Source organism: Acanthisitta chloris, unplaced genomic scaffold (assembly GCF_000695815.1).
Source record: "Acanthisitta chloris isolate BGI_N310 unplaced genomic scaffold, ASM69581v1 scaffold12115, whole genome shotgun sequence".
Taxonomy (NCBI): domain Eukaryota; kingdom Metazoa; phylum Chordata; class Aves; order Passeriformes; family Acanthisittidae; genus Acanthisitta; species Acanthisitta chloris.
Genome location: NW_008672146.1, coordinates 18903 through 31692, shown reverse-complemented (window position 1 = coordinate 31692; position 12790 = coordinate 18903). Strand labels below are relative to the sequence as shown.

Below are 12790 nucleotides of genomic sequence, written 5' to 3'. Positions count from 1 at the left end.
CAACCTGTGCCAGTGTCTCACCACTGCCTCATTCCCCCTGTTTACACTTACCAGAAAAATGAAAAAAATAAAGCACAGCATGTTCCACCTCTGGCCAGCTACAAATAATTAAAAGGATTAGTCTGTGATCAGTATCTCCTCCAGGAAGGTGCAGTTCATTCCCAGCAGTTCCCTGTGGCACAGTTGGCAAGCACCAGCCCCGAGGCAGCATTAAACCAGCTGGCACATGCTGGAGATGCCTACCAGTGACTACCCAGTGAGTTACTGGGGTAGCCAGGCCTCACCTGGGCTCTCCAGCTCCTCAGGGCTCAGGTTTGATTGAGGTGAGAGCTAAGTCTGGCTTGTGGAAGGAATGAGGAATATCCTGTTCAGTTTTTTATCTGACCATTTTGATATGTAGGACAGACATTGCTGTGACAATTTTGCCTTGAAGTTTGCAATCCTTATGTTAAAAGGTGTGTAACCTTCACTCTCCAAAGAAAAGCTCAGTTGGTCAATCCTGTACCCAAAGACCTTTCTCTGTGCCATGGACCAGCTCCTTGGTTTCTAGGCCTGGTGCTGGTTTTGTTCTTTGCAGGCTAATTGAGGACTGATGTAATCTCAAGTGAAAAGCTCTAAAAGGACTAATGAACTTGCTGCATGTGCCATAGTCTTCCTGGTGTAAACAGAGCATCACTTCTGCTTTCTGCTGGCCCAAGAGGGGGGTAGGATAGGAGGGAATGGAAGGGCATGTGGAAAAGGCTCCAGCAAGCCAACACTCACAGGATTCATGAAGCAAACAGTTAATTTCTGCTGATCCTTCTCTGTTCCTACCTCACGAGCAGATGTTGCAACCATTGCTGCTGTTCCTTCATGACCTCAGCCTCTCTGAAAGTGTCTGATGACCTCTTAGTCAAAATGTTGAATAAACAGTGTTGCTGGTGAGCAAAGTTCTCAGGTGGAGCCTGTGGTGCAGCGAGGGGAGGGATGAGGCAGACACACACACGTGTGTTTTCTTTATGTGGGTGTGTTTGTAGAGTCTCTCTGGGAAAGGTTAGCAGAGCTGGTTTATGACCACGAAATTTTCACACGACTTTCTCTGAGTAAACATATGCTTTCCTGACAAAGTTCTTTGAAGAAACCTCTAGTGTGATAAGTGTCCTGCTCTTTGTTCAGTACTCTGTTGGCTGTTGAGTCTTCCTCCTTCTGCTTGGCTTTGGGTCAGCTACCTCTTGCCCTGCCTTGGATCTATACATAGTTTGATTGCCATGAGGGTTTCCTTATCTTTTTCCCAAGTTCTTTTGCTCTCTCCAACTCCCTGGCAGGAGGTGCAGCCAGATGGGGTCAGGCTCTGCTCCCAGGGAGCAATGGATAGGACAAGGGGAAACAGCCTCACGCTGTGCCAGGGGAGGTTCAGGTTGGATATTGGGGGAATTTCTTCATGGAAAGGGTTGTCAAGCATTGGCACAGCTGCCCAGGGCAGTGGTGGAGTCACCATCCCTGGAAGTGTTCAAAACACCTGTGGATGTGGCATTTTAGGACATGGCTTAGTGATGGACATGGTGGTGATGGGTTAACGCTTGGGCTTGATGATCTTGGAGGTCTTTTCCAACCCAAATGATTCTGTAATTGAAATCCTTGATTTTTTTCGTTCGTTATTTTCAGGGAATCAGGTCATTTCATTTCATTTCAGTCAATGAAAACATGTGATCAGTGCTGCAAAGTGGCCAGAGGAGTTGGGTGGGGAGCAAACACTTTCCCTTACTCCTCTGTTTGGGAGCTGTTCCCTGGTGAGCAGATTACTCAGTGCTTAGCATGGTTTAAAAGAGCTTTCTGCAGTCAGTGTTTATGTATTTTGCTTTTCCAAATACCCTCAACCTTTCCACAGTGTTGTGGTCATTTAAACTCTTGGAACTGGAGTTATCCCAGTGGTATTTGCTTTCCCAACAGAAAGCTGAGATGAGAGGGAAGTGCCATAGCTGAGTTTGGCTTTTCTGACCTTGAAGGTGATACCCAAATGGAGATTGCCTAAGCATAATCCGTGGATGTGTTGGGATTTTTGGAGAAGTAAAGACCATTGGAGACAGTCACGAGTCTGGCAGAGCTCCCAGTCCATGTGTGAGGTGACTTCACGTGCTCAGGTTGTGTCCCAGTGTGGATTGGGGCAGAACAGGAGTTACACAAGGTCATTTTTGGCTAGTTGATCTGAAACGATAAAACCTGATACTTCCTCCTGCTTTTGTTGTTGCTATTGAGACTTCAGAGCATTATATTTTTGTTCTCAGGAATTTCCAAACCAGAGAGTTAGAAGGAAGTTGTTGAACTTAGCTGTGAAGAGGAAATGGTGGAGCTGGACGTTGTTTTGATGGGAAACCTGCAGGGAGGTTGATGTGTGAATGTGTGTGCCCAGTTGTCTGTTGGCTCCTTGTGAACTGGGGCACGTGGTGGACCAGAGTGTGGTCCCACTGGGTTCCTGGGGGAGTGTAAATTCCCTGAGGAAATCTGCTGGACTGATCCAAGTTGGCCTGAGTTGTGTCAGTTACAACAATTAGCACTGAGTGTGGGATGGAAGCAAAACCAATAAATCCTTTGGCTAAAAAGGCTAACCAAGATGAAATTGAGTGAGAATTAAAGCAGGGAAGTAATTGCCTTGATGAGGAAACTTTTTGGGTCTCTTACATAAGGTTAGAGCTATTCTGCTCTGGAAACAGCCACTCTTGGCTCTTCTGCTTAGTTCCACTTCTTCCCTAGTTTTTTTCCATTTTAAAAGTAATCAGTCCTGCCATGCTAATCCCATTTTTGGGCCCCTTTTGGCTGCCAGATCCGTTGTATCATGACCCAGCAGTTGTGTGTCAGTGTAAATAAGCAGGGAATGGCAGACAGAGAGGAATGTGTTGGGGAGTTGGAGCTGAGCTCATCCTCAGAGGTGAAAGGCTTGGAAAATGTCACCCATGAGCATTGAATGGGAGTGTCTGGGAATTGCCTGATGGTTCCCATTCACTTTGGTCAGCTGTGGTAGTAATTTGCTGTTGTCCTCTGTGTCTTGCCCCCTGTCCTACCCTGCCCTCCCACCCGAGCAGAGCTCCTTGGCCGAGACACTGGACAGCAGTGGCAGCCTGGATGCCCAGAGAACTGACATGATTTACACCATTGAAGATGTTCCTCCTTGGTACCTCTGCATATTTCTGGGGTTACAGGTAAGTTTCAAAACAGGTGGAGTTCTTCCTCTGTAACTTTTAAAGCTTGTTGAGTGTTTTCTGTCGAGTTCATTGCGTTTGTGTACGTGGTGGTTTTATTCTTCCTCGCTCTGATCAGTTTGAAAGAGGTGTTAAGATGGTTTATTCTGTAGCTGATCACACATGGTGTGGATAATGGTCTCTATTAGTGTTCTGCTTATGTGTTTGTGAGCTTCACTTAGCTGTTTAGTCCTCCAACACAAGTTAGTGAGCAAATGGAAAGTGTTGAGCTTCAGGAGAGGCTTTTGGCACCTCTGGAATTAAAGGTGGAGGGAGATAATGGTTTAGTCTGTCATTGTGAATATTGAAGCTGAGACTGGAGTTGTTTCAGTTCTGAGAGCATCACCCTGGGACCTTGCTAGGGAGTCAGGGCAGGCAAATTCTGTGCTCCCTGGAGTGAGTGGAGCTGTACTGGGAGCTGGGCCCTCCCCCCAGCTCAGCCACTCACTTGTGTGGGGCACAACAGCTCATTTCACCTCCTTCCTTTCTCCAGTGGAAACAACATCTGTCCCACAGGAATGCTGAGAATCCCTTCATATCTATATAAAGTCTGTTGAGATCTCCAAACAAATACATTCCAGAGCATCCTTTTATTTCTGCCTTTCCTCAAGGACAGGCAGTTCCGGAGCACTTCTATTTTTACTTGCCTCCTTGAGTATGGTGGATTTGTTTGTTTGTTTTGCTGAATGTCTTTGGGTTGAGAAAGAATGAAGGAGTGCCCAGTTTTGGTCCTTGGGAGTTTGTTTGCATCCTGGTCTGTGGGTTTGGGTTGTGAGTGAATGGGTTTTCACACAGCTGCCAGTGAATGGAGGTGTTTATCTGCTCCTCTGAGCTCCAGGCTGTTTTGAGCACAGTTACCCAGATACCTCCTCCTCAAGAGCAGCAGCCCCAGAGCTGTTGAAATATCCTACAGAAACAGGGATGATTCCCAAGGGACAGCTCGACATGGGAGGAAGATATTTCACCAGCAAGTGAGAGCTTTGGTGGAGGTTCAGAAGCAAAGATAGCCAGTGCCAAAGCAAAGATGGTGATAAATGAATTTCCTTGCAGCACTGACAACCTTTTGGTGTCTCCACAGCATTACCTGACGTGTTTCAGTGGCACCATCGCCGTGCCCTTCCTGCTTGCTGATGCCATGTGTGTGGGCTTTGACCAGTGGGCCACCAGCCAGTTGATTGGGACCATCTTCTTCTGTGTGGGCATCACCACCTTGTTGCAAACAACCTTTGGGTGCAGGTGAGCTGTGGGACTTGAGTCCAGTTGTTGAGATGGTGATCAGACATCTGTTGGGTGCAGGCTAAGATCCAAGAGGGAGGTGGTCTGTTTTCAAAGGATGAAACACAAGATAGCAGGTCAAATACAGAGCAGCTTGGGAGAGGTTTTGGAAAGCTGCTGCCAAAAAAAGGTGGATCTGAAATCAGAGAAGGCATTTCAAGGGTAAGAAAACAGAGCAAGGAGAGGGGCGAAGGAGGAGGGAAACCCACAAGAGCAGAGAAGTGTTTCTGGGGAAAGGAAAAGTTCATACACCTTGGTGAAGAGGAACTCATTTGAGTGTTTTTATTAGTTTCCTAAAGGATATTAGGTTCTTGCCAATATTGAGCTGGTTGTGATTTAGTCCTACAACAAATTGTATTCTCAATCTTGTTAGAGGGATTGACAAATTGCAAAGGTAGGAAAAAGTACTGAGGGTAACTTGTTATTCTCTGAACTGAGTCACTGTTACCTGCCAATACAGCAGATAATTAGGCTTTAATTGTTAGTTGCTCTGAGTTGCAGGTAATGATAACTCCTGAAGTTGGGAAGACACACACAAAGGTGAAGCCTTCAGGGGTGTCTCTCCCTCTCCTTTGCTCTGCTCAGGATGAAACAAGAGCCCAGTTAGCAAATACTTGCAGAAATCTGCTGTTGGCAAGGACAGGATGTTGCTTTGTTAACATGCAGCTAAATCTTGTGTGTTCCACAGTGATCCCTGCAGAGATGTTTGGTGTGGTGACTTAAATTTGGGAATAGCTGACACCTGTGGAGTCACTTCTGCATCTCCTTGAATAAACCAAGAGTGCTAAGGAAAACCAGCAGAAAAGGGCAGGTTTTGAGAGGATTCCCTCATATGGGCACCTGGTTCTTGGGTCCTTCAGTTCAGCTTCAGGACAGTGAGCTGAAATGTTGCTTTCCCATGGAAAATGGCTCAACACCTCCCACGTTTGTGAAGGCTTAGCTAAGAAACAGGATCTTTGGGTGGCAGAGGAGTCTCAGGAGGGTGCAGGAGTCTGTGAGAGATCAGCTTTTCAGCTCAGCATCTTCCAGATATTGCAGGTGTTCCAATGTAATCTTTGGTTGCTATTTTAGTTAACTTCAATTAGCTCTTGGTCTTTTTCCTTTGGAAAAAAACCTCTTTTCTCTTAGGAGATCCCTCCTCTGTTTTGTCTGAAAAGTTCATTCTGATAACAAAGCAGCACAGTGAAAACTATTGAAATTGGAGATAATTTTCTATCCCTGATGTATTTTCTTTTAGTCAAGACTCCCCAGAGTTAATAATCATCATTTCAGCCCCATTGGCTCTCTGTGCTGTAACATAAATCCTCAAGTACCTCATCTGGAAGGAGCAGAATTGTTCCCCCTGGTGATTTGAACCTCCTTCCAATGGGAGTGATGTGTTTTTTTCCCCATCTTCAATTTGTCTTTCATTTAGGAAATGGAGGGTTTTGATGACCTAGGCAGGAACTGGATGATAAGGTTTTACTGTTCAGCTTTGAGTGTCTCCTCCTGAGATTTATGGAGGTGTAAAACCTTCCAGTTCTGTTGGAAGTGCAGAGCTATGGATGGAGATGAGCTCAGAAGGAGCTCATTTTCCTGCTTCCTGAGACTTTATCTCTTCACAGAACTAAAGTTTGTCATGGTTTTCTCCCCTAACTAATCCTGATTCTTTATTGCTTACTATGGAGTGGTTTGGGGCTCTGTCAGAAGGAAAGGGACCAAAATGATGGTCCCATCACACTGGAATTCTCTTCCCTCTGTGTAATCCCACCCCTATCCTCCATCCTACAGGGATTTTTCCCTTCCCAGGGACTCCCCCTTGCACTGTAGTTACCTTTTTTTATATACTTGTTTGGCTCTTAAAATAACTGAACTTGTATTTAAGGCAAAAATTTCCACGCTTGGATGTTTTATAACTCCTTCCCATGTGATCCTGGGTTTATGTAAGGCTGGGAATGGGATAGAGCAGCAACAGCCTCTAAATGAGATCTTGAAGTGTTAGTTGGAAAGTCTGTCCACGGTGAAGTATTTCAGCAAATAAAGCCACTCTGGTTTCAAAAGGTCAAATTCCATGGTTTAAAGGGCCTTAAGGATGGATTTAGCTCCATTCTGAGGTGGAGTTGTGGTCAGTTTGGTACCCAGACTAGCCTGAGGAATTCCAGCTATTCATTAGGTTCTGCAGTAAGCCAGAAGCCTTGGCAGGGCTTCAGGGTAATTAGTGTGGCTTAGATAATCAGCACAGCTCTAATCCAGCTCAGTGTTTCGGGGCTGTTGCTGTGCCCATCACTGTGCCCTGAGCTCTCCCACCTCTGAGTGGCAAGTGAAGGTGATGAGACACTTCCCAGTGCCTCTAACGGTGTGGAATGCTCTGTCTCCCCGGGAGCTGCTGCCAAAGATGAGCAAGCAACTCGCTAATTTAGACATGAAATTAAAATGATATCCCACTCCTAAGCTTTAGTACTTTAAGCCCTTGGTACTTTGGCTGGCAATAAATGCCTGGATTAACATCCAGAAGTCACATTCCCAACTGCAACTGTCTGTCCAGAAAGAGACAGATCTTACTTGGCTGATTTGGAGTAAGAAGTTTTAAAAAAAACTTGTAAAAATATTAGAAATACTCTTTTTTTTTTTTTTCTCTTCTTCAGAGGGGGAAAAATCCCAATATTTTGAGCCTGGTCACTATCCCAGGCTAACCTGAGCAGGTAGCTAAGCAGGACAAGCTGAGAGCTGCTCATTCCATGTGTGTGCAGCATATTTGGTGTGGTGCAGCACAGCCTGGGCCCAAGTCCCTGTGCACCTGACTCCATCACTAGGGAATGTGTTTGCAGTGTGTGTTCAGAGTCCCTGGGGGTGCAGAGGGCTGTGTAGGTGGGACAGAGGAGTAACAGCTTGTCATGGGCATTGCATGTCTTGCCATGGGCACCAGCTTGCTCAGCTTGCTTAATGAACCTGGAAAAATGAGGTGAATCATTCACTTGGAGCTCCCAACCGTGTCTTCCCGGAGATCAGGCTTGGAGAATCTCCCAAGGGAGTTGCATGCCAGTCAGCTGTGCCCAGGTGGCTCCTGTGGTTTATGAAATCTGAGTTTCTGATGCAGGTTTCAGCACTTTTGGAAGGTTTTAGGTTGCCCATGGTCCAAACTCCTTCCCAGTGGTGGTTGAGCTGCTCCAGATTCCTACCTGTGACCTGTACCACTGTTAGTAACATGCTTTTGGTTTGCTTTTTTTTTTGTGTTCAGCCTGGATAATGTTTTTTTCCCCATATTTTTCCTTCTTTATGCCTTTTCTGATCCTTATCTGAATCTGCTACAGTTCTTTTTCCTGTGCTGGTGTTTGCCCTGGCATCAAGGAGCTTCATTGTGGCTGTAAAACAGCCATAAACAGTGCAGTCCATGAGCAATTACCTGTTCCATGTGTTCCAGTTGGGATCTGCAGGGAAAGGGAATGGGATTGCAATTCCATTAATGTCAGTATTTATAGAACAGTTCAAAGTGCATCTTGTCTGCAGTTAAGTAACATCTGGATGTGTCGTTACGCAAGCTGCAGTGGGTTCGTGGTGCTGAGAGATGCTCCTGAGATCTTAAGCCTTTTGGGAAGTGTAAACACCAATGCTAAGAATGTCATCTTGAAATTCTTGCAGTGTTTGTATGTATTTGTGGTAACCACCTGGTACATCTTATCTGCTCTTATCAACCCAACAGCTGTTTGCACATGCACTTAGGGATGAGTGTAGGAGTGACTGTGTGTGGAGTTGTGCAGAGGGAAGGGACTGAGTGTGCACAGAGCTCCATCCAAGAGCTTTGTCCATGGGGTGGGGTGGGAAGAGCTGCATGTTCAGCTGATGCTCACATCTGTGTCCCTGTGCTGCTGAGTCAAAGCTGCCAGCAGTGCCTGGTACCTGTGTGCTGCTCTCCTTACCTGTTCCCTTGGGCAAGCAGTGTCTTCTGTTGGCTCTCTGACTTGTGGAGTCTTAGCCTTTCTCTGCCTGGGTTTTTTTTTTGGGAAGAAATTCTCACCTTTCACGTTTGATCACTCTCACTAAAGGGTGGTTTGAGGCTGAGTAACCACCTAACTGCAGTCGATGTCCTGCCTCGGTACCAATGTCAGCATCTCTCCTTTCCCTTTCCACCAGGTTGCCCCTGTTCCAAGCCAGTGCTTTTGCATTCTTAGCACCTGCCAGAGCAATTCTCTCTCTGGAGAAGTGGAAATGTAATAATACAGGTAATTGTCATTTATGCTTGTTCAGGTTGAAGTGATCAATGGCCCAGAGCACACAGAGTGTAACTGCCACACCTTCTGGAGCAGAAACTGGAAGCCATGGGCAGGGAATGTGGAAAAGTTCAATTTTGTGCCTTAGAAAAAGACTGTTAAAATGCTCTTGTGGAATTCTGTTTCTGGGGATTATTTACTGTAAGAAATTATGGCCAGAAAAAAATCTATCAGGAGCATAAAACAGTTTGTTGATGAAGAGAAAGGCAGAAAGATTCCATTAATGTTCCTCCTCAGCATTTGGAAACAGCAAGTCCAATCGAGTCCTGTTGAGCTGAGTAGGAGGAAGTTTTGAGCAATAATGTTCAGCATCACCTCCAGACCAGGATTTTTCCCTGTTTAAGTCATACCTGACAGGTTTTGACAAGATTTGGATGTTCACGTTAACTTTTCCTTTGCTAACGTCATCATCCTGAAAGGTCTTAAATTTAGAGGGAAACTGCAGGAAAGCTGGGTGGGATTTGGCTTTAAATCAGGGTAGAAACTGAAGTGGAAACAGCTCTGGCAGTTTGTGGTCTGCAGGGTCAAGGCTGTGGGCAGGGGGAGGCAGCAGCATGGGGCAGTTCCTCCCTGGGCTCCTCTTGATTCTCTGCCAGCTTAATTTATATTTATATTGTAAATGTATGTAATAATTTATATTACATGTTTGGTTGGTTCACATTCAGAGTGTGCCAGTAGCTAATAACACACCTTGTGGAAGGAAAATGCTGTCTGATAACCCTGGATGGCAAAGCAATTTGTTACACCTCTCCAGCCTTTCAGAAAGAGCTTTGCTGCATCTTCCTCTTGAACCTTTTCACCTTCCAAAGATGCCAGTTGGGGTTGTCACCACGGGTCAGTTCATTCAGTGAGTGACCTAAATTGGTGGAACAACAAGCCTTGGAGTGTGTGATTCCTAGGGTGCAGTTGAGAAACTCACCATTCATCCACTTATTGGAAGGGGAAAGGAAACCCTAATTGACCTCTCATTCTGGAAGTTATGATTTTTTTTTCCACTTTGCTGCCGAGGGTGAAATGAGTGATTGGCTCTTGGGGAATGTGAGCCTGTTGTTCCTCCATTTGGAGCACTGCAGAGCTTGTTCCCTGTGTAAATTGAGGCTCATTTGTCAGACACAGCATCGAGGGAGATTTGCTGGTGTGAAGCAAAGGTTTGTCAGGCACAGCGTGAGGAGAGGTTTGTTTTGTGTGCAGTGATGGCTGAGGAATAAATACCTGTGTTTTTTCTTCTCTCCCTTTTGTAAGACATAACAGTTACAAATGGAACAACAGAGCTGCTCCACACTGAGCACATCTGGTACCCCAGGATCCGAGAGGTAATGTGGGAATAACCTTTAGCTGTCGCTCTGTCCAACTCCAGTTAAGTTTCTCACCCAACATCTGTGTGTTCTTGTCTTTTAAGTTGGTAATTTCTTCTTCCACTGCGATTTCCATCTGAATATATCCCTTTGCTCATTTCATATAAGTCTTCATCCTTTCTAACCTGTTCGTTGCTGGACAGCAAATACAAGGAGTTAGTTACATTTCAAAAGATGTGCAGTGACATGCTCGAGTGAGCTCAATACTCTTCTCGTAACTTTGACTCGTCCTCCTGGCACAGTTCAGTCCTGCCTGCTGTCCCTGTGCAGTGGGCTGCCCCGTGGAAGGTGGATGCAGTTAGCAAATCTGGTTCAGCCCCAAGGGTCTTTAAGTTGGAGGCTCTTGTGATAAGATGTTGATTCTCCCAAGAGACTTGCTGAAATGCCCCAAAGCCCTTCCCCACTGGCAGCACTGCAGTCGGAACGTCGCCGTGCTCTGCAGGGCCCAGGACGAGGGTTGTGCCCAGGCCTCAGGCTAGAGTGGTAGCTAGAGTAGTCCAAATTCAGGCGTGTGTCATGGAATTTATCTCCCATCCCGTTGCTTTGGGCTGCCAACTTTTTCTTAATTAAAAACAACCCCTCTCTCTTCCCCATGTTCAAACCATAGCTACATCCTGCCAAGAGCCCTGCAGCCAAGAGGGCTGACAGTCTCCTGAGACCACAACGCTGCTCTAATCCAGCTTCTAAGGAGCACTTGTGACCAATGCAGCACACACTCTGCCCCTAGGAGCTAGGAGCATCACCTCGTGGCGCACCAACCCTTGCCGGTTCGATCTGAGAGCTTAAAGGTTAGCCTGGACCCCAGGTCTCCTGTCTGACAGTGTGATGTGCTTTCCACACAGCTACCAGACTGGCCCACTGGTCTGCTGTGTCATAGTTTTGTGGAGAAAAAAAAAAAAAAACCATAAGTGTTATGCTTAAGCAATAAGTCACTTAAAAGAATAATGAGCTGTTTTATGCCGAAAAATGTGCTGAGTTCTTCTGTGTCACTGAATTCTTTTAACTGCAGTTTGTAATCCAGAGCAGAAAAAAAAAAAAAAAACAAAAGAAAGAGACTGTTTGGCTTTGCTTGCAGGATGTGACTGAGCTGCCTCTGTGCTGTTGTTGTGTGTTCAGATCCAAGGTGCCATCATCATGTCATCCCTGATCGAGGTGGTGATCGGATTGCTCGGCCTGCCCGGAGCTCTGCTGCGCTACATCGGCCCCCTGACCATCACCCCCACCGTGGCCCTCATCGGCCTCTCTGGCTTCCAGGCTGCTGGGGAGAGAGCTGGCAAGCACTGGGGCATCGCCATGCTGTGAGTACTCCTGGGGGAAACAGCTGGCAAGTCACTCCTTGCTAGATCCACCACATGGATCCTTCATTCCCATGGGACTGGTTCATGATCTGCCCGTGCTGGTGAAGACTGGTGGAATTTAGTTGTTGCTGTGCTGCTCATTATGAAGCAAGGAACTAAATTTAGTTGAGTTCCTATGTGTTTATATCTCTGGACAAGGATCTCCAATGCTGCTCAGCCTCTGTTAACTTGTGTTCTTGTTTGTTGTTAGCAGAGCAGGAGAGCAATGGAGAGGCTAAGCTATATCTTTCCTGGAATGCAATGGATTTTGTTAGTCTAGGAACCAAACCTTCCTGAATCATAGAATCAACCAGGTTGGAAGATACCTCAAAGATCATCAAGTCCAACCCTATCATGGTTACTAGACCATGGCACTAAGTGCCACATCTGGTCTCCTTGCAGTTCTGTGTGAAGAAAGGAAAAGATCCTCTTGATCTTAATTTAGAACAACAGAGACACAGATTTGAGTCAGATCTTTCCATAAACCTATTAAATTTTCATTCCAATGACGTGTTCAGGAGCTGTACTTTCCTCCTTGTTGCAGTCCTTTGGGTTTTTCCAAAGATTTGATGTTGTATAAAGGTGAAAATGGGTCCTGCAGGAGTTTTGAAGTGCCAGAGTCAGCTCAGCTGCCAAAGGTGGCATTGCAGTGCTCCCAGTGTGGAGAAACACCTTGTGCAGGAATGTGAATGGGGCTCAGCTGGCAGTTTGGGAATAAGGACAGCAACAGCTCAGAGCATTGCCCAGACAAGCTGTGGCTGCTCCATCCCTGGGAGTGTTCCAGGCCAAGTTGGACAGGGCTTGGAGCAACCTGGGCTGGGGGAAGGTGTCCCTGCCCATGGCAGGGGGGGGGATGAGAAGACAAGAGGGAATGGCTTCACACTGCCAGAGGGCAGGTTAGATGGTTTTTGAGAAGAAATTCCTCCCTGTGAGGATGTTAAGGCACTGGCACAGGATGCCCAGTGGGAGGTGTCCCTGCCCGTGGCAGAGTGTGGGATGGGGTGATCTTTAAGGTCCCTTTCAACCCAAACCATTCCATGATCCTATGCTTCCATGACCTTGCTGAGGCAAGAAGGACAAGAGCTGAAAGTGAGGTGTGGAGAGCATTTCACATAAAACTGGAGTTGGTCCGGGAGCCTTTGGCTTGGTACAAAGATAATTTAGCCAAACACCAGAGAGATTAGTGAGCAATTTGTATTTCTGTTATGATGTCTTGTTTCCTACTCTGCAGCAGGAAGCAAATCCCCTTGGTGGTGGTGGTGGTCCCTTTGTCAGTGGAGCTGACCTGCTTCCCTGGGGCCAGGAGACACTTGGTGACCACAGAGAGCACGTGTATTTCTGTGAGTGCCATCAGGGGTGAG

The 12790-nt window shown here is 46.4% G+C and overlaps 1 protein-coding gene across 1 annotated transcript in view; it reads left to right on the top strand.

The window, feature by feature from the left end:
* The window catches only part of SLC23A2 (solute carrier family 23 (ascorbic acid transporter), member 2), a 26173-nt gene that overhangs the window by 2389 nt on the left and 10994 nt on the right, over positions 1-12790 (top strand). Inside the window, exons 3-7 of the mRNA XM_009074407.1 lie at positions 3060-3176; positions 4294-4451; positions 8601-8689; positions 9980-10050; positions 11209-11390. Coding sequence (XP_009072655.1) covers positions 3060-3176; positions 4294-4451; positions 8601-8689; positions 9980-10050; positions 11209-11390 — 617 coding nt within the window. The remainder of the gene's footprint in view (positions 1-3059; positions 3177-4293; positions 4452-8600; positions 8690-9979; positions 10051-11208; positions 11391-12790) is intronic.